The 22201-nt window shown below is 42.0% G+C and overlaps 1 protein-coding gene across 3 annotated transcripts in view; it reads left to right on the top strand.

The window, feature by feature from the left end:
• The window catches only part of MGAT3 (beta-1,4-mannosyl-glycoprotein 4-beta-N-acetylglucosaminyltransferase), a 209873-nt gene extending 200464 nt beyond the window's left edge, over window positions 1-9409 (top strand). For all 3 annotated transcript variants that reach the window (XM_073644259.1, XM_073644258.1, XM_073644257.1), the window contains exon 2: window positions 521-9409. In XM_073644259.1, the coding sequence (XP_073500360.1) occupies window positions 522-2036 (1515 nt within the window). In that variant the 5' untranslated portion in view covers window position 521 and the 3' untranslated portion in view covers window positions 2037-9409. The remainder of the gene's footprint in view (window positions 1-520) is intronic.
• The last annotated feature ends 12792 nt before the right edge of the window (window positions 9410-22201 follow it).

The raw sequence follows: 22201 nt of genomic DNA on the forward strand, positions 1-22201 counted from the left end.
AGGATTGAGTCTGTGGACAGGAGTCTTTTCATAGAGGTGACCTATGTAAGACACCAGTCTTTAATGCAAGTAACGAGTTGATTAGGAGCGTGTAACTGGTCTGTAGGAGCCAGAACTCATAATGGTTTGTAGGGGATCAAATTCTTATTTGTCGCTGTAAAATGCAAAAAAATGTATCTAATTTATACAATGTGATTTTCTTTTTTTTTGGGGGGGGGGGATGGGGGGGGTATTCTATCTTTCAATGTTAAAATTAACCTACCCTTAAAATTATAGACTGTTAATGTATTTTTCAGTGGGCAAACTTATGTAAACAGCAAGGGATCAAATACTTATTTCCCCCACTGTATGGGTGGAGGTGAGCATTTGGCCTGTAAAATGTCAGCCTACGGTGTTTGCTCTGATGTTTTCTCCCCTCTAGCCTAGTAGTGTCCTCATAGTTAACATTAGTTTTGTTATAACTGGATTGTACAAATGCTGCTGATCCAGTTAATGAATGTTGTTTCTGCTTCTTTGACAGGATGAAGATGAGGTGGCACAAGATGTTCCTGCTCCTTTGCATGGCTGGACTGTGTGTAATCTCAGTTCTCCACTTTCTGAAAGCCCTATCCTATGTTTCACTGTCAAAGGACTTGGTCTCTCTTAGTCCAAATTTCATTTCTGGCTTCTTTTGGGAGTCCCGGCCATTAATACCTCAACACATAGAAAGGTCAGATGATGGCATCCAGGTTCTACGCACCCCTGGCTACTATCGACCTCCAGAGGCTGCAGTGCTGCAACCCAGGCCTCCTCCTTCAGGACATGGTCAAGGCTTTAGCACAGATGAATTGCACCATAAGGAATTTGTTTTGCCTGAGGATACAACAGAGTATTTTGTGAGAACTAAGTCTGGTGGTGTATGCTTCAAACCAGGAACAAAGTCACTAGACCGCTTGCCCTCTGAAAAGCCAGAACGGTCTTCTCCACGCAAGGTTTTGCCTAGCATTTCTCGACAGTCACAGCAGCAAACACAGAAACGGAGGAAATGGGTGGAATGTGTTTGTTTACCAGGCTGGCATGGACCTAGTTGTGGGGTGCCAACAGTTGTTCAACACTCCAATCTCCCCACAAAGGATCGATTAACGCCACGGCTGAAGCCACGCCGTGTTATCAATGCCATCAATATAAATCATGAGTTTGATCTGCTGGAGACACGCTTCCGAGAGCTGGAGGGGGCTGTGGATGTTTTCTTAATATGTGAATCAAACTTTACAGCGTATGGGGAGCCGCGTCCCCTCGTATTTCGCCAAATGCTTCTCAATGGCACATTTGACTACATTAAATCCAAAGTGGTGTATGTGTTCCTGAACCATTTCCCTGAAGGTGGGAAACAAGATGGGTGGATAGCGGACGACTACCTGCGGACATTTTTGACTCACAATGGGATTGGTCGTCTACGCAACTTGCGGGATGATGACCTATTTGTTATAGATGACGCAGATGAGATCCCCAGCAGGGAAGGAGTGCTATTTCTTAAGCTTTACGACGGGTGGACAGAACCCATTGCTTTCCATATGCGCAAATCACTCTATGGCTTCTTTTGGAAGCAACCAGGCACGCTGGAAGTGATTTCTGGCTGCACCGTTGGAATGCTTCGTACAGTATATGGCACAGACGGTATCCGCCTGCGACGACGGGAGTATTACACTATGCCCAACTTCCGCCAGTACGAAAACAAAACTGGGCACATTCTAGTTCAGTGGTCCATAGGGAGCCCTTTACATTTCGCTGGCTGGCACTGCTCCTGGTGCTTCCCTCCAGAAGGAATCCACTTTAAGCTGATCTCTGCACAAAATGGGGATTTTCCAAGATGGGGTGACTATGAAGACAAAAGAGACTTAAACTATATTAGATGGCTTATAAAGACCGGGGGTTGGTTTGATGGAACCAAGCAAGAATATCCAGCAGCAGACCCCCACGAGCACATGTATGCCCCTAAATTTATCATGGAAAACCCCCAACGTTTTGGCTACTTAATTAAAAACCCCTATAGCTGAGGTGAATGGTAAGGGAAGTCATGTTGAAAATGGTACAACTAACTTCGGCCGCTTGAACTATTCATTTAGAATTCATATTTGTTTTCTTTGCTTGTTCGTTTTCTTCTTTGTGGATCCACTGGAAATGCGATTTTTACCACTAACCAAAGGGAAGAAAAACCCCAATGGAGCTGGTTGGATGAGTAATGCCCTTTTTAGGTAGTTGCTAAGGTCGTTGATTTCTCAGGAGATTGATGGTGGCGAGGGTACTCCCACCAAGTGGTATTCCAACAGTGATACTCCGACCCCTTCTATGTCAGTGCAGCTGTTTATGCAACATTGCATGTTTACATGTCTTTCCAATGTTCTCTTTTTATGTTGCAGGGAATAAGTTTTGCTGTTTTTAGTTTTTTTGCCCCTGTGGCAAGGAAAGGGTGACTGACCATGCTGCATATATTACTTGAGTATGACTTTGCACTTCCAGTTCCATATGCATGCCAACATACTTTTAGGGAAAAAAAGGCTTAACGAAGGTCTGTAACTTCCAAGCAACACTCCTTGGCATCAAGTGGGTTATAAATGATTAACCCTCAGTAGCATGAACGTGGAAATCCATTGTGATACTCTTCTGCCACATGATCGCATCTTTCAGAGGGTGAAATGTGCTATATTGCTGTCACTTCATTAGCATTAGTGCCAATGCATCGTAGGGCCTGAAAGAATGGGGTAGTAATGGTGAGAATGAAGGTATAATGCACTTTTTTGGGGGGGAGGGGTGCACTGTTTAGCATCTTTTTTTGAGTTGCAAACAATTTTTCTGCCAAATGTTAAAATTAGTGTATGTTATGCACAGAGGCAGCGTTCCTGGGGGTTTAGAAGGGGGGGAAAATGCTGATCAAACTCTTTGGGAGCTGCGTTAAGCTGGGGTCGTTGACCGGTAGAGATCTGTGTTCTACGGGTTTTACAGTTCATGGTTTCTGGAGAGCAAGAAGCGCAACTAGGGTCTTATCCAACACACTTGACATATGCTAACCTGATGAAGTAGAAAATACGCTTTTGAGGCAGATAATCAGCTGCTGCACATCCACCGTTCACCAGACCAGTTGAAGATTTGGGAAGGAATGTGGTTTTCTTTGACGCGTTTAGAAGTAGATCACACTTCTCTGTGTGATATACTTCAAAACACATCAAATAAAAGCATATTTATTATAATCTTGGCACTGGATTGTAGTCAATCTTCAGCGCAGAAAACCCCCCAAAAATCCTTCCTTCCCAAATCATGGCTTCTAGAGGACTTTACTGTGGCTCGTGCTCAAATATCATCACAAGTTTAACACCACGTCACACTTCCAAGAGTATTTCATGAAAGAAACCTGAGAAATGGTCCTCCTGAAGAGCCGTAATGGATGACCTCAATGTAAAGGATACGATGGCGGTCACAATAAGCACACCCCGGCACTACTTGAAGTAATGTCGCTGAAGGCTTGGCACTTTTTCAGTCATTAATATGAACTAATGGAAGCCTTCTAGGTACCGTATCAATGTGGATGAAATAAAGAGAATAAATTATATATATTAAACCCTATAAAGGGAATTTCTTTTTGCACGGTTGAGGGTTAATACAAGGGAATTACCATAAACGTTTACTCGTATCGGAGCGTTGGGCCGATAGACTATTGGTTCAGCTGTTGTGAATTATTTGCTGCACTGTAGAAGCCACAATGCTGAGACTACCTGATTCATTATCAGCCAGAAGTGCTTTGATCGAGGCTCCCCATTGTCTATGTTGTCATGGTGTGGGCATTAGTGATGGCATAATTGACTACTACGTAAGCTACAAAGTGGAGATCTCCTATAGTAATGGATTTTAACCATCTAGCTTGGCATTAAGGGTTTCGTCTCGCCTTTTCTTATCTACCTCCCTGGTTCTGTTTTGTGTTTATGTATTGGAAAATCTGTTTTACTGATCTATTTTTTTTTTTTTTAATCATTAGAATTGTGTAATCTACATTCCTCTGTTCAGCAGTGAACCAGAACCACACTTGTATTCCTACAGTTTACGTGTCGTTTCTATTCATACTTTGCTCCAGCTTCATATAGGTCTGCTCCGATTTTTAAAGGTATCTTGGTAACTTTTCATTGGTATATTCACATGGGGCAAATTATTTTTGCAGAAATCGTGTAACTGAAACCCATTCTATGGATGTGAAAGATGTTGGTGTTTGCAGCCAATTTCTTAAAGCCCCCTTTAGATTAATAAAGTCACGGCCCCACTATCGGTATTCGGTCAGTATTTTTTCTCAGGAGCGGGAGCCAAAACCAGGTGAGGAACAATCAGAGAAAAGGTATAATAGAAACAAGTCACCAATTCTGCATTTATCACCCACTCCTGGTTTTGGCTCCCACTCCTGAGAAAAAATACTGACCAAATACTGATAGTGGGGTCGTGGCCTGAAAAAGATTTGCTTTGTGTGAATATAGACTAAGGGTTACGTTTGTTCAGTAGGAATGTTGCGTTCATTTTCCAGTAAAGTGTACATAGGACTTGACTCTGTGAAGCTGCCGCTCGGCTTAGGAGACAAACTGTGTCCAAGAGGCCCTCCACCACTGTACTAATATCATCTAAGAATCTGCATACATCATTAAATAGATCTGTTGGAACTGATGAGACTGGTGTACTTACTTTAAAAATCTACTTCAGAATGGCTGTGTAATTCTTTTTGAAAGCTTTCCGGTCTGATATTACAAATTAAGCATTTTTGAGTCCAGCTCATGTTAATATCCGGATTATACATATTCTGATTTAACTTCTCAAAGTAAATACACCAGTCTCATCAGCTCTAGGAGATCTATTTAATATATGCATTTTGTAGTGTGAAATATGGAGACATATCTGCTTTAATGGCACTTTGGGTTTGTGGATAGATCATATCAGATTTATTGTTTTTAGCACATTCATTTTTATTGTGGGGGTTCCTTGTCAAGTTTTATTCATGGTCAGAGTGTGTGAAGGTATATTCTTCCAACCCAAATGGCACTGATGGTGTGCAGTATGGTTTTTGGCAAATCCGAACATGTTTTCCTGCCAATATCTTTGCTTTTTGGCTGAATAACCCTCACCCTTTAGAAGGGGGGGGGGTTTCACCTGTACAAGTTGTGCAGCAGTAATTTGCTGGTGCCATTGGACCTGAGCATACAGGGCGCTCACATCCTTATAGAACAGTTACTTTACAGCTGTTTCTATACTCCAGCCTGCCTGATCATAAACTGGGGCATTTGTTTTTCAGTATACTCGTTCCGACACCCTGTTTTGCAAAAAAAGAAACAATAATTGATTTTTACAAATTATTTTTTTTTCTCAGCAGTGGTTTTATACAAAGCAGGTATAACTTATAAAGCTAGACACATGTCTTTGGTCATCTATTTTATGCTGTTTTCACCATTAAGACATGTATAATTGCAGATGACTAGACCTCCTGTGATCACCGTCGGTATACGTACAGCCGCCATTGTCTGCAAATTGCATCATTCGAGGCCGTGTCCCAACGCTGCACTCAAAACATTTGTGCAAAGATATAAACTGTCTTGCTGCAATGCCACCATGAATCTTGTATAAAACTCAATAAGGTGGAAAATCAAAGGGATGTCCAGAAATAAGTCTGTTTTGTTCCCAGAAACTGCAATATGTCGATCCATGGGTTGTCTTGTATTGCAGATCAGCTCCATTCACATGGTGCTGTTTGTGTACTAAAATATTATGAACCAGCCATTTTTAGATTTTTTTTGTTTTTGCAGAATGTTCTTGTTGCCCCTGTGAAACAGTCTGGTTTTTATATTCTACACTAAGGCCTCATTCAGACGTCCATAATTTTTCTTGGGTGTAAAAACATGGACCGTTCCTCAGTCTTATGGATCAGGGCCATCAGTGTTTGGTCTGTGTCCATTTTTACCATTAGTGATTTTCATATATGAATAAATAAAGCACAAAGCTTTTCCCGTCCATTGATTACACACGACTGCCATCCATGTGCTGTTTGTGATTTTCACGGATCCATAAACTTGTAGGGCGAGTAACTTTGACCCGCGACTCGGATCAATAACTGACGTGTCTCCTTTATTTTCTGTGGACCACTCAATCTGGAAATAAAAAAAACATGGAAATGTGAATAGCCCCATAGACTATAATGGGTACATAGGAGAAAAACGAGTTAATTGGCATAAAACATATAAATTTTTATTACATCAAATTTTAAAAGCGTACATAATAGAAGAAAGAATGACATAATTCGGATAGTATAGAGACACTGATTAAATTGTCAATGTGGCAAGATATATTGCAAAAATGTACATATATAGTCACGCATAAGGTCAAAGTGGGACATGAGCAACATAGATAATACGACATCAGGTTAGTATATCAAAATAATCCAATGAGTATAATAATATATATCAGAAGATAGTCCATAAGTATTCCATAGTCGTTGGATTTACACTTGCCATATGCATCAGGTATCCATCTAAGTGATGCTCCCGCCCACCAATAATAATGGGGCTGCCATTGTGCGTTCTTTTATGCACCTCACTTTCCTCTCGACACTCCCTGTGGTAAGGGATTACTTTTTAATGTTTCATGCGACATATATCTGATTATTGGTGGGCGGGAGCATCACTTAGATGGATACCTGATGCATATGGCAAGTGTTAATCCAATGACTATGGAATACTTCTATATTTTCTGATATATTATTATATTTATCGGATTGTTTTGATGTACTAGCCTTGTGTTATACTATCTTTGTTTGCTCATGTCCCACTGTAACCATTCGCGTGATTATATACGTATATTCTGTTACATATCTTGCCACAGTGGCAACCTTATTAGTGTTTCTACACCAGGGACTGCTATGTGGTAGGATATAATCCTTGAATGTTTCCTGTGACACGTATCTGATTTTTTGTGGGCGGGAGCATCATTTAGATGGACATCTGATACATAGGGCAAGTGTAAATCCAACGACTATGGAATACTTATGGACTATCTTCTGATATATATTATTATACTCATTGGATTATTTTGATATACTAACCTGATGTCGTATTATCTATGTTGCTCATTTCCCACTTTGACCTTATGCGTGACTATATATGTACATTTTTGCAATATATCTTGTCACATTGACAATTTAATCAGTGTCTCTATACTATCCGAATTATGTCATTCTTTCTTCTATTATGTACGCTTTTAAAATTTGATGTAATAAAAATTTATATGTTTTATGCCAATTAACTCGTTTTTCTCCTATGTACTTATGTATTTCATGAGTTGGCTGAGCTTGGCAGATCAGGGATATACTTCCTCCCGGATATGCCAACTTTACCCCTTTAGGGTCTATTTAGTTATAATGGGTACATGTCCTATCCATGAAAAATAAAAATAGAACACGGATATCTGAATGAGGCCTAAACTGGAATGCTGGGTGGTTTTGTGGGCACCAAAGTTTACTTTCCTACAGTAAATGGGGGCCATTTGTGTGCAGACAAAAGAACCATATTCCACGGTGGCGTAGAAAGAAGAGGTGATTGTTATGGACAAGACTGTTTGCTTGCATCAGTTTTTACCACTGTGTATAGGTAGTAGATGTACGCCAAAATATTTTGGCTGATCAGGGTTATAGAACTGTGTACAGAAAGGTGGGGTGTACGGTATAACCACTTGGCATTAATTGCACCCTTGAAAAGAAAACCACCAGATACGTTAAATCAAAATCTCTTTTCCTGTACACTTAAAGAAGCACTGCCATTAAATTTTTTATCCTCTTAGTATATTGCAATCATCATATTACATAGCACTGTGTACTTACAATTGCTCATTTTGCCTTTCTACGAAGTTGATTCTTCTGTTTTCCATTAAGTCTATGACCTCATGTGATTAAAAACAAACTAGCTGAATCCTTCTAGGCTCTATGTAGAAACAGGAGGTCAATTTTGACTGCACAAGTCATTGCAAAAGCCCCTGGGAGGGGGAGAAGGGAGCGGATGGGTCAGGAGTTGAAGAGGGGAATGATAAATGCAGGGAAAAGAGACTTCCTGTTTCTACATAGAGTAAAGAGAAGAATTATCTGGGTAGAAAGGCAAAATGAGCAATTGTAAGTACACAGTGCTATATAATGTGGTGATTGTAATATATTAAGAGGATTACAACTTTGATGGGAGGAGGAGTGCTTCTTTAAGATGTGCAGTTGTTCTTTACTACTGTCATGTCTGGTTAGATTGTTGATTGCATGGCTGAAGCCTGCAGCGTCTCTCCTCTTTTCACTGTTCAGCTTTGTCATAGGAACGTTGTGATGATCCAAATCACTGCCGGCATTAGTCAGCTCCAATAATATGTAGACTCTAATGTCATCGGTGGTTTGGATCCATATAATGATCAGTCTTTACTGCCGCAGCGCTGAGATTGTGTTACGTGCAGGAGAGCTGCTGCAGGTCGGTCCCCAATTTTTGATATCTCTGCACAAGACTGGTGAAAATGGCTCTTGGTGGTGACTGTCTGGTCGGTCTTGCAGTCATTACATTTATCATATACAGTGTATGTCCATGGAAACTATAACTCCATATCCTAATTACAAGCCGGCAGCTTCGATCATCTAAAGCTCTCTGGCAAATATTCTCCATCATTATGAAAGCGACTCGTCTCACTTTACAGGAAGAGAATCCAGTTACTACTGAAAGAATGGCTGCAGTTTCCACATGGCTTATCCCTCACATATCATTTTTCATTTCACCTATCAATTAGAGAAATGCAGTGTGAAGATGCCAACGGTTCAGGGGAACGATGATGGCAAATCCTTTCTTCTGTAAAAAGAGATTTTTGTAGGGCATTAGAGACTCCTCTCAAAAAAAAAATGTATGTCTGAACTAAAGAACATGTAAACTATTATTTTTTTCTTTTTTGGCAGCAGTAAAATCTGGTCCAAAAGCCTTTCTCCAAATAATGAGGGTATCCAGAGTTCAGGACTATACTGCGTGTCTATACGCGTGCATAGCCACTTCTGTGCTTTGTTCTCATCTGATCCCCTTTGTAAAGCTGTCAATCCGCCTAGAGAAACCAGCCTGTAATGCTGATGCTGGTGTGGACAGAGGCGTAGCTAGGGGTTCACCGTGAGGGGGCAGAATAAATCTGTCTGGGCCTCTAACCCAAGTAACCTACAGAGGCACCCTAATTATCGTGGGCACAAGACAATGGCCCCAACATTCAGTGGCTGCATAGTGGTAGATACCAGATAAGAGGAATTATTTCATTTACGTCTCCACTGCAGTTAAACATGTAATTTCTCATATTTTTAGCACCGTCCCCATCTATTTCCAAAATACCCAAACTCCCCATCCTGCTGATACCCCAATGAGCCTCCTGCTGCCCTCCTAGTCCCTTTACTGCACCTGCTGTGATACATGGGAACTGTGCTCCTTTTACTGAACCACGTAGTAATACTGCCCCCTTTGCACCTTCCAGACAGTAAAATTGCCCCCAGAAAATAATAATTTTCATTGCCTGTGATCCTTAAAGTTATCACACGCATATGTGCCCTAGAGGGTGATAGTGTAGCTTTTGATGGTTACAATACCCTGAGTGCACCCTGTAAAGAATGCCCAAATAACAGTATTGACCCTTGAGTGTCTCTAAAAAGTGATGATGCCCCCCTTGATCATTAATTTCGCCAAGTGCTCCCAAAGAGTAATAATGCCTCTTCAGTGCTGCATAAAAGTTAGTAATCTCACCGGAGTTCCCAACAAATACTAATAATGCCCCCGAGTACCCCCACAAAAAATGGTCCCGAGTGACCCTAAAAAGTAAAAGTGCGGCAGAAAGCTTGGACGCTGACTGTGCTGGAGGACTCTTCAGCATCTGAGTGCAGGTAAAGCGATGCCATGAAGCTGATGTTCTGTACGTGTCACTGCCATTTTGTAAGCCACCGGCCTAAAGTGAAGTGACCTACGTCACAAAGCTGGAGATTGGAAGGGCAAGGAGCCTATGGCTTCCTGGTCTATCAAAGGGTTAAACTGTATTCACACTGAAATAGTTGAGTGGCCATCTCGGTGAGTAGGCCCGGTGCCCATCCCTCTCCCTCCTCTAGGCCCACCCTAGCTACGCTACTCATGGTCCATATCTAGTTTACAGCAAAAAGGCCTATGAAGCCTTATAGATTTGAGGGAATCTGTCACCAGGTTTTATGCTGCTCTCAGATTAGGCAGAAAATGTAGAGACAAATACCCTGATTCCAGCGATGTCACTTACTGGGCTGCTTGCTGTACTTTTGATGAAACCACTATTTTATCAGCAGGAGATTATCCCTACAGGACAAGAAAACCTGCTGCCATGTAGTCCTCCATATTCATGATCTCTATATAACCCCACCCTCAACCACTGATTGGCAGCTTTCTGTGTACACATTGCATAGGCAGAAAGCTGCCAATCAGTGATGTGGGTGGGTTATACAAAGCTCAGCATTCAGAGAACTGCTGGATCTTCAGCAGAGAGAACTTGATTTTTATCAAACATGCAGCTCAGTAAGTGACACATCGCTGGAATCAGGGTCTCTTCCTCTACATCATGCTGCTTTCAGATGAAGGGGCAAAAACCTGGTGACAGATTTACTTTGTACATCTCATTTAAAACGGCACAATACATTCTTGAAATGTGAATTATGCTCAAAATTCAGTCTATAAAGGAGAAGTCTAGCCAAAATGGTGTCATGCTACAGAGGCAGAGGATCATGTATCCACCAGTGTGAACAACTACTGATTTCCTGAGTATAAGGGCTCTGTAAAACAGTCAAAGCCCCCCTTTGGCAATTCACAGAGATTTGTTACTACAGGTAGTGCCAATGAGGTATAAGTATTGTATAAAGCATTGTATTCTGGTGATCGGACTGTACAGTATATTGCAAACTTGCATTTGGTGTATACAACCATAGAACCCTTTTACATTCCTGTCTCCAAGACGTTACCAATTTGTAGTTTGAGCTCCTGTAAAACAAGCGAGTCTTTCTGAAATCAAATGAATAATTATGATTGCATGTGATGTAATAGGCAAGAGGTGTGTAAATAATATATGTATATTTATGTATGTGTATATACAATGTGTATATATGAGTGAATATATATATTTTTTAATTTCTCAATGATATACAGACAAAAAATGAATACATTGCTATATGTAAATAAAGATCTTGGAGGACTATTCTGTATTTCTTATGTTTTTGTATTTTTGATGTGTGTACAGGGGGTTTTGGAATAGTTTTTGCATCCATTGGGTTTTATACAATTGGGCATTCACCGCTAAATCGCCACCTGTTTTGAGCAAGATAAAACCTATTGATTAATAACCAACTAAAACAGTATATTTTTGAAGGAAAGGCCTCTGAGAAGTTACTTAGCTGATATTTGGGTCCCTGTAAGCTGCTATAATGTGAATGGTGACGAGTCCCCGTTGGTGAACTTCTAGTGGGAAATGACAACTTTAGATCCTCATGTAAGAGAGTTATCATTGCAATATTACTGATACAGTGGCGCCTCAGCCAAGTCACCAATCGCTGTATGCCGGCTCATATAATTCCTACAAGTTTCCTCTCCCTTGTGATCGGTGACCTCCAATAACTCAGCCTAAGAGCTCGTGCACATGACCATATTTTCGGTCCAAGTGAGATCCGGCAAAACATAGAATTGCACTCGGACGAATGTTCTATGGGATTGTGCACATGTCGAATTTTTTTTTTCCTAGGACCGATGAAATAATCGTGGCTTTCTCAAGTTTGATCCAATTATCGGATCGCACTCGGCCGTGCAAGTCAATGAGTGTATGGAATAAATTGGACTGCATTCAGATGACACCCAAGTGCAGTCCGATTTTCATGGACTGACAGAATGGAAAAGATCAGAAAAAAATCAGATCACACTTGGGTCAGTGTGATGAGCACAATTGGCCCGATTCTCTCAGATGAGAGAAAATACATTGGTTTGACCCCAGCCTAGTGCTTGTTCATCTGATAGCTATTCCTTCTTGCCTCCCTTTCCATGCCTTTAGTTCGGCCATGGTTTGGTTTTTTCCTGAAGAGAGGATAGTGCCTACCTTGCTTGAGAACAAAATGATCAGGCATTGAAATTCAACATGCTCCATCCCTTCCCCGGACATCGTGTATGTGCCCCTACACACATAAAATTGTCAGCAATTCCTGCCAAAATTGGCTAGTTTGTCTTTTCCGTAAGGCGTATAAATACTACTTGAATCGGTGCCTAGACTGCTGGAAGCAAAGGGCGTTATTAAAGGGAACCTGTCACCAGATTTGGCTGAAATGAGGTAAGGCCACCACCACCTTTCAGCCCTGGTATATACAGCATTCTATAATGCTGTCTATACACCCCCCCAACCCAACCTTGCAAGACAATAAAATATATAGCTTTTATTATACTCGCTTGCGGGTAGGTCAGGTTCGAGGGTCGTCGCTGGTCATGGTCCAGCGCCTCTCTTCTTTCGATTGAGTCCTGCTCCTTGCTTCGTGTGGATCACTCGTCCCTACGTCATCCACACAGTCTCCCCGGAATCGCGCTCCTGTGCAGGTGTACTTCTCTGGCCTGACCAGGGTAGAGCAAAGTACTGCAGTGCGCATGTGCCGGGAAAGGTCAAAGAGCCCCGGTGTATGCGCACTGCAGTACTTTGCTCTGCCCTCATCAGGGCAGAGAAGTACACCTGCACAGGAGCGCGATGTTCCAGCAGTGTCGGCACTCGTCCCATGGCTGTGATGCGGTGGAATGACACGTGGTTCCCGGCTCCCAATCAGCTCTGGCGTCACGGTCTTCGCCTTCGGACAAATCAAACATGAAGAGGAAGTCCAGGTTGCAGCTGATCCTGGACATCCTCTTCATGTTCAATTCGACAAGAGGTGGAGACAGTGACGCCAGATCTGATTGGACGCCGAGCACCACGTGTCATTCCACATCACAGCCCCGGGACCGCGAATGCCGACACTGCTGGAACGGTGCCAGCACCGGAGGGGAGTATAGTTTTTTATTTTTTTTTTTATTTTATCAGGACTAAACATTTACTTCAAGAAGGGGTTGTCCTAGTAGTGGACAACCCCTTTAAGGAGCATCACATATCACCATATAAAAAGAAGCTAAACTGATATAATGTAGATAACTGAAGTCCAACTATGTATTTCTTTAATTCCTACACAGAGATTACATAGCCTAACATTTAAGTGAATCTCTGAGAAAGGGCTTACAATACTGTTAAATTCGGTTGGTGGCTTTGACTTTCTCAACCTTGAATGCGTTTTGCTTGCTAACTCTTCACGTTTGCAGTCATCAACAACTAAAAGAATAGCTGTGCACATCCTGCTGTGTCATCACCAATGTCCTGCACCTTTGCACTGCACAACAAAACATTAATGCTCCAAGTCACATTCCTGAAATAAACCAAGATCCGACTGATTCTTAATGTGTCCTGACTTGCACTGTTGGATGTAAAGAAGATGAAATGCCTGGAGCTTTGTAATTGTTTTAGTCTGTAGGAGAGGTCTTCAGTAGTTACGTCACTGTTACTTTCCCTGTACATCTGATCAAATACAGTATTAAGGTCAAAATTGTAGATTAAAAACGGCAACAGTCTGCCTCAATCAAGTGATCTACGTAGCGTACATTCCCGACACAACTGATGCCACCATTTTTAAATATAAGGTATAGGACGTTACCCCCATCTTCCCCAGTGTTACATTGGCTGCTAACAAAGGTGCACACACACTGCCTACAGATCCAAAGTATGGAGTCACAATGACTGCTTATCCATTCAGTCTCTGCTCAAACCACACCGCTCTTTGTGTACAACATTGTGTACTCCAGCTTCTAGGGGTCATTTCTCCATCTCATTGATCTTTAGGTTACATTGTATACGAGCAATGTGCATAACTTAAAGAACAAATGAAACCTTAAAGAAGTCTAGGTAAAGGGAACTAAGGGGTAACGTTTCTCCTTATGGAGAGTGACAAGCCAGGCCTGGCATGTCAGTGTGAGGAGACTTGTACACCGTGTATGCTCCTCTGGTAAATTTAAATATGCAAATAGCCTTTCCTGAAAGGAAGAGGACTAGAACCCTAGTTCCACATATTGGTGGCACAAGAGTTCTAGTCCTCTTCCTCTCCGAAGAGGCAATTTGCCTGTGAAAAACAGAGTTTATAAAAACTGATTTCTCTGCAATAAAACCTCTACTATGGGCCATACAGGTAGGTATAGATTTACTTTTCTATACCCTGTATGCCCATAGTAGAGGTCTGATAACTCCAAAGTGGTGACAGATTCCCTTTAATTAGGTTTATATGTGTAAGGGGGAGAAAAAAAAGCAATGGACTAAAAAGAGAAGCCAGTTACTTGCCTACTGCTACCCTTGGTCTTTGCTGCAGCAGTGACATAATGTCAACATGTGACCGCTGCAACCAGTCACTGGTCTGAGGTCTGCTGCCTTTTCCATCAGCATCACTGCTGAGCCTAGCGTTTCTCCATATGGCTGCAGAAGTGGCATGAACTTTTCAGCCAAGAACTGGAGGTAGGGGTGTAGTCTGGCACAAAAGGGGGGTAAGTACGGCTGATTTTATTTTCACAAGAAGTTTATGGATTAAAAAAAATGCTGCCATCCCCTTTCAGACTTCAGCTTATAAGGCTAAAAAAAATATTTATTTTCCAATATCAATGATAAATATAATGTGACAATGTTTCCCAAAATATGGACGTCAGCTGATAATTTCAGAAGGATGCAAGACAACGATTATAAAAAAAATTAAAAAACTCCTTTTTTTTCTTTTCCTCTGATAATCTTGCTAGCAGAGTTCTGCCTCTGGTGATTGACATTCAGGAATGTTTGGCTGATTTCAGTGCTGAAATGTTAAGTCTCCAGCATCTGTGCAGAGGCTTCAGTTACTGTATACAGCATTGACTGCAGCAGCCAGGCTCTGCATTGCAGTCTCTCACCCGTTCCAAATGTTGCTACACACAAGGCCTCAGGGATACAATTTCTGCGCCTGTTTCCTGTAGGAAGGGAAAGGTCGTGCTCTCCCCCTCCTCAGCAGACCCAGCCCTGTGTGAAAATAGCAGTGCTGACCCCCTCCCCCACATCTCAGTGAGCACATACTGGGCACAAGCCTGTCTATCCTAGAGCTGTACAAGCCAAGCAATGTGGGCCCAAGTTTATTTTGATATTCTCCACCCTGCAAATAGTATAACATATAAGAGAGCAGACGGAGGGCTTTTTATACAAGCCATGGTATGATGAAGCAGATCTCCGACTATATACTTAAACCCTTAATGTATAAACATTATATTGAGCTACTCCCATGGGGGTCCATTCATGCCCTGTATGAATATTAGATTTGTCTATATAGCTGAATTAAAATTTGCAGGGCGACAATGGGAAATTTGGAATTTCCTGCACCTAATTATATATATATCAGTAAGTCACTTTGTTTAAAGGGATGGTCCAAAACTAACATTTATTTTAATCCCTGTCTGTTTATTTAATGTCATAATCTAATCTCTTTTCTAATATACTTTAATTAAAAAGTCCCTATGAGTTGTCATTAGGGGGCAGAGCCTGCGGTCACTGCTGCAGCCCCTGCCCATCCCTCCCTCCTCTATTACAAAGCGTCATTAGTGATGTTTTTCAGGGGCTGGGCTAGTCCCTGCTCTACTGAGCATGTCAGTTGTCCATTCAGGCGTATGCTCAGTAGGATCTTGTCAATGTGCAATATTCACAGTGCACAGTGACAGTGCGCTCCCTCATCAGCTCTAATAATAATTTTTATTTTTTTAGCACCAACATATTCTGCAGTATTTTACAATTTTAGAGGGGACTTGTACAGATGATAAAGACATTACAGAATAACACACAGCTCGGATACCAAAAGGTATACCATTAGCAGAATGGAGGGCACAGGTAGGGTGGTAGACTGAGACAAGGGAGGAAATGTAAAGTGGTGCTGAACCCTGGAGAGCTTTGTAGGTAAGAGTGATAAGTTTATATTGAACTCTGTATTGGATGGGCAACCAGTGCAACGACTGGCACAGGGTAGAGGCATCGGTGTAGCCGTTGGAAAGGAATATGATCCTGGCTGCTGCATTCAGGATGGATTGGAGAGGGGAGAGTTTGGTAAATCACTTGCAGGGGCGGGGTTGGTCTATGTGGTTATTGCCTTACATGACACTTTAAATGCTGCATTCAGTGTCTGACTAGGGTGCCAAGGGCCCACCAGCAACATCAATTCAGGGTGTCTATTGTTCAGTTACATGCAAATATTACATTTACAAATTTATATAATAAACTGGGACATTTGTTAAATGATGGAATGCCGCCTTTGTCTGTATACAGTGAATCAAGTGTATCGTGTGAAGTACTGCTCATGTAGGAGGGTGGGGGGCACCAGGCTATACACCTGTTCTCCCAGGGGTGAGTGAGACTGGCCACAATTATCATAAAATTAATAAGAGCCATTTGCTATTTATAAGGGACTGCTAGACTGTCCATTGACAGCTTTCACCCAGGACTATTGCTGATCACAGAGCCATTCATAATACAGGCTTGTAGGACTGGCATCAGGGCATCTACTGGCCAGGCCTACCTGCATATAAGTAACATCTCAGCAGATTGCTAGTGTGCCCATATTATAATGCTTGGACTGGATCCAAACTAGGGATTTATGTTGTTTTACCAAGATCAACCAACCCTTTCACCTGGATAATGGCATAATACTACATGTTCTACTCTGTTGCCTTTGGCTGTGTGCCCACTATGCGTTTTTCAAGTATTTTTGCCGCGGAATTTCCGCAGCGAAAACTCTTAAATGCTTGGTAATACGTGCCCCATGGTCCCCAATGATAATCCGCATGTGCTATGCACATGCTGCGGAAATTTCCGCTGTGGATTATCTTTGCGGAAAAATCCGCAGCATGTCCATTAATTTTGCGGACACGCAGCATAATCGCCACCATTGACTTGCATTGAATCGCTTAATATCTGCATGACTACATGTGCACATGCGGATATTAAGAGATTCAATGTGCGGATGGTACCCGGGGATGGAGAAGAGGAGATTCTCATGCAGACCTGGGTACCATAGAAACTGTAAAAAAAAAAAAATGTAAAATAAAAAATAAAGATTATACTTACCTTACGATGGCCCCCGGCCTCCTCAGCGATGCGTGCGGTGTGTTGGACGGCTCGCGATGGTGTGAGGACTTGACATGACGTCATTGAGTCATGTGACAGGTCACGTGACCGCTGACGGCGGCAGGAAAAACGCATGTAAAATCCGCATGCGTTTTTCCTGCAAGGGAGAAGTGGAAAAAATATGCAGCATTTCTGCATCGTGGGAACATAGCCTTCGCCTTCAACTCTAACATATAAATTATTGCTGTCGGACCAATAAAAGAAGGTGCCGTTGCTAGCCAAAACTTGTTTCACAAGCTTGCAAAATCATCTTGTAACAATGTGTCAACAGTAATCATAAAAAATTGCTCAAGAGTTTTGAGGACCGCCCATAGCAAGAAAAACATTTGTGTGACCTCCCGGTAACTTGCTGTCATGCGACTGTTCTAGCTACTAGTTTTTAAAGCAACAGGTAACGTGACACATTAAAAGGCTTGTTCACAACTTAGATATTGATGGCCTATACGCAGGAAAGAGCATCAATATCAGATTAGTTGGGGTTCACCATCCAGTACCCCCACCGATCAATTGTCTGTATCTGGACAACGCTTCTAACATTGTACAGAGCTGGAACAGCATGGCTGCGTATGCTGAAAAGGGATTATTCTGCTGCACCCGAAAAGGCCACAATGGCTGATTTGCTCTAGTTCTGTACAGTTTTCATATCTGGAATTGCAAACCGGCGAGAGTAGGGGGCTGGGTGTCTGACCAAAACCAATTTGATTCTGGTGATCTATCCTAAGGATGGACCACCTCTTTAAAGTCTTTGGGGGCAAAGATCTTTGACATGCAACAAAAATCCCACAGTGTGCTACATCACAAGCTCTGGCCTAAAACTAGCAGTAGCTAGTAGGATTTTATATGAAGAGTAGCCTACATGCTATATTTTAAAGGGAATCTGGCACCAGGTTTATGCTATCCCATCTGAGAGCAGGAGACCCTGATTCCAGTGATATCACTTACTGGGCTGATTGCTGCTAGTTTGATAAAATCTCTGAATGCTGAGCTCTGTGTATAACCCACCCACACCACTGATTGGTAGTTTTCTGTCCATACACAGTGTACACAGAAAGCTGCCAATAAGTGGTGGAGGAGGGGTTATACACAGAGCTCATGAATATGGAGGACTACCTGGCAGCAGGATTCATAGTCCTCCAGTGATAATCTCCTGCTGATAAAACTGTGATTAATCAAAGCTACAACCAGCAGCCCAGTGAGTGACGCATCACTTGAATCAGGGTCCCTGTCTCTACATTTTGCTGCTCGCAGATTAGGTGGCAAAAACCTGGTGACAGATTCCCTTTAAATCTATGTCTAAGCAGTGAGCTCCAATTACTATACAGGCATATTCAGAAATCAATTTCGGCAGCATTTAGAACCTACTTACTATAGTAAAAGAAGCGAAGAATTTTAAATATGGAGATTGGTGATAAAACTTCCTCTGCTCTTAAAATAACAAGCGGCTTCCTGCATCGCTGCTGTGAATCAGCTTTTCTGATGGGTTTGGACTGTCATTAGAATATACACATTAGGTTACACTGATAATAGCCAGCCCTGTAATTGAGAATATTTGTAATAAGGAGAAGCTTGTGAAATGGTTTTATAGGGGTTTGGGTTTTTTATTGCAGTGTTGGATAAGGCTGTGTTCACACGATGCGTATTTCATGCGTTTCCGCGGCGTTTTTGCAGTTGCGGAAACGCATGAAAAACGCATGGTAGAAGGGCAGCAATGTTCCCCAATGGAAATCCGCATGTGCTGTGCCCATGATGCGGATTTTTCCGCAGAGTTAACGCTGCGGTCAAAAATCCGCAGCATGTCAATTAATTTTGCGGAAACGCGGCGATTTCGCCGCCATTGACTTGCATTAGAACGCGCCAATTCCGCAAGACAGCATTTGTACTTGCGTAATTGGTGCGTTCTAATGTGCGGATGGTACCCGGGTGTGGAGGAGAGGAGAGTCTCATCCACACCCAGGTACCATTAAAAAAGCTGTAAAAGAAGAATAAAATAAAAAATAAATGTATTCTTACCTTCTGTCGGCCCGCGCAGCGCTCCCGCTTGGTTCCCGGCACTTGCAGTGAGTTGTAGGACCTGCGGTGACGTCAGAGTCATGTGACGGGTCACGTGACGCTGACGTTGGCAGGTCTTTCAATTCAAAGTTGCCGGCGAGGGAGAACAGATTGAGCAGGACAGCGCGGGCCATCGGAGGTAAGTATATACACTCTCTCGGTTCACACTGTATAAATCCATGCTGTTTGCATGGATTTATATAGTGTGACCTAGTTATCAAGCACTTTCCAGGTGATGCTAACATCGCCTGGAAAGCGCTTGTCAATCTGCATGCGGAAACGCATGTGAATCTGCATGTGGATCCGCATGTATTCTGCAGGAAAAACGCATGCACAATCTGCATGCGTTTTTTCTGCCAGGGAGATGCAGAAATGATGCAGAAATTTTCTGCTTCATTTCTGCATCGTGTGCACATACCCTAACAGCTACAGTCTGTGTAGAAACAAGCGTGCATCCTGAGCCTCCTCGCTCCGGTGCACCACCACCGCTGCCTGCCAGACAGCAGCATTACAAGCTTTTACATTTTTTCTTCTTCTGAATCTTTTGAGAGTACGAGATGGTTTCACTTCATTTCCTGTTAACCTTTAACATAACTAAAGCAGCCGTTCCTATTTTACTTCTCTTTTATTTTACTCCCTTATATAGCGCCATTAATTCCACAGCTCTTTACAGACATCAGCTCCTAGTTTGTGTCCAAAACCATAGAGGTTATCTATGCTTTTCATGTGAGGTTAAAGAGATACTATACTTAAAAGAAAGAAAAAGGTGAAGTTCTATTCATTTAGGTTCCTCAATGATTACTTTTTTGTTTATTTTCATTGTTTGTGAAGTACACACATTCTGGCCATTGCTTGGCATCAGCTACTGCAGCACTCGGGTGACACCACTGATTCTTCACATGGTGTCTATGCCGCAGAAGCGCTGGTGGAATCAATAGTCAAAAGTCAGCACTACTGGACCTATATCTGTTTCCAGATGTATGGGCCTGAGCAGATTTCCAAAAATATAGTCTGCTCTGCACATGACAATGTTTGGAAGATCATTATACAATTCAATGATTTTGCTTGAATTCCATCAAAAACTGATCTATATAATTTATATATACTGTATATAATTTTTGCTAGAATTCAACCAAAATCATTGGATGGATATTTACATAATATTATATAGTAATGGCTGAAAGTGTTGGCACCCTTGAAATTGTTCCAGAAAGTGAAGTATTTCTCCCAGAAAATTATTGCAATTACACATGTTTATTTCCTTTGCATGTATTGGAACAGCACAAAAAAAAAACAGAGGGAAAAAAAGGCAAATTGGACACCCATTCACACAAAATCCTAAAAATCAAAAATGAATCTCTTCCTATAACCATCCACAAGCTTCTTGCACCTCTCAACTGGAATTTTGGATCACTCTTCTTTGGTAAACTGCTCCGGGTCTCTCATATTTGAAGGCGCCTTCTCCCATCAGCAATTTTAAGATCTCTCCACAGATGTTCAATGGGATCTAGATCGGGACTCATTGCTGCCACTTCAGAACTCTCCAGCGCTTTGTTTCCATCCATTTCTGGGTGCTTCTTGAAGTATGTTTGGGGTCATTGTCCTGCTGGAAGACCTACGAACTAGGACGCAAACCCAGCTTTCTGACACTACATTGCGACCCACAATCCTTTGGCAATCGTCAGATTTCATGATATCTTGCACACAGTCAAGGCACCCAGTGCCAGAGGCAGCAAAACCCCAAAATATCTTTGAACCTCCACCATATTTGACTGTAAGTAATGTGTTCTTTTCTTTGTAGGTCTCATTCTGTTTTCGGTAAACAGTGGAATGATGTGCTTTACCAAAAAGCTCTATCTTGGTCTCATCTGTCCCCAAGACACTTTTCCAGAAGGATTTTGGGTTACTAGCGTACATTTTGGCAAACTGCAATCTAGCTTTTTTATGTCTCTGTCAGCAGCGGGGTCCTCCTGGGTCCCCTGCCATAGCATTTCATTTCATTCAAATGTCGACAGATCATTCGCTCTGACACTGATGCACCCTGAGCCTGCAGGCAAGGGTGGATTAAGAGTAGCCAGGGCCCCAGGCAGTTTAGAAGGCGTGGGCCCCTTCCCCTCAACCAGCTACTGGATATATTATGTGACATGTCACATGATCCCCTTTGATATATCATATGATAGGTTCTGTGAGTAACACACAGGTGCTTTTGTGCACATCCATAGATGGAAAGTGACAGATAGTGACGCGCATAGCGCGCCACGCAAGTTTTTCCCTTATGTACAGGACCATACATAACGCTATACAAAATAAAATAGGTGTAGGAAAATAATTTTCACAAGGTGCCACATGAGAGACCGTGACTGTTGTGGAGTCTGAAACTAGAGGCTGAAATTAATTCAGCTCAATATTAATGTTAACATAATATAAAAAAAATAATAATAATTGTATGACTTAATATTGAGCTGAATTAAGTATGCTCACATCCCCCTATGAACTGTATGAGCCCATACATACAATATGAGCCCCCTTATAGCCCCCTCAATCAACAACCAAACCAATCAACCTATGGAGCCCTTTTATACATGTAAACCATAAAAAAAAACTTAATTTCTTTAATTAGTTCATTTAAAAACCCCATACATAAAGACATAAATACACACACATCTGCACAGAAAAACAGTGATTTAAAAAAAAAGCAGAAATGAGGGGACATGGGGACTAGTTTTGCCCTTCACAATGCCCTTCCTGACAGATGAGGTTGACACCCTAAGTTCAACCGGTATGGCGCCCCCGCTCCTCGCCGACTGCATATTATTATTATTATTATGTAGCCCGACCACTACTCTAACAAGGCATCCTCAATCAGATA

Source organism: Phyllobates terribilis, unplaced genomic scaffold (assembly GCF_046119375.1).
Source record: "Phyllobates terribilis strain yellow unplaced genomic scaffold, ASM4611937v1 Scaffold_8__6_contigs__length_399053987, whole genome shotgun sequence".
Classification (NCBI taxonomy): domain Eukaryota; kingdom Metazoa; phylum Chordata; class Amphibia; order Anura; family Dendrobatidae; genus Phyllobates; species Phyllobates terribilis.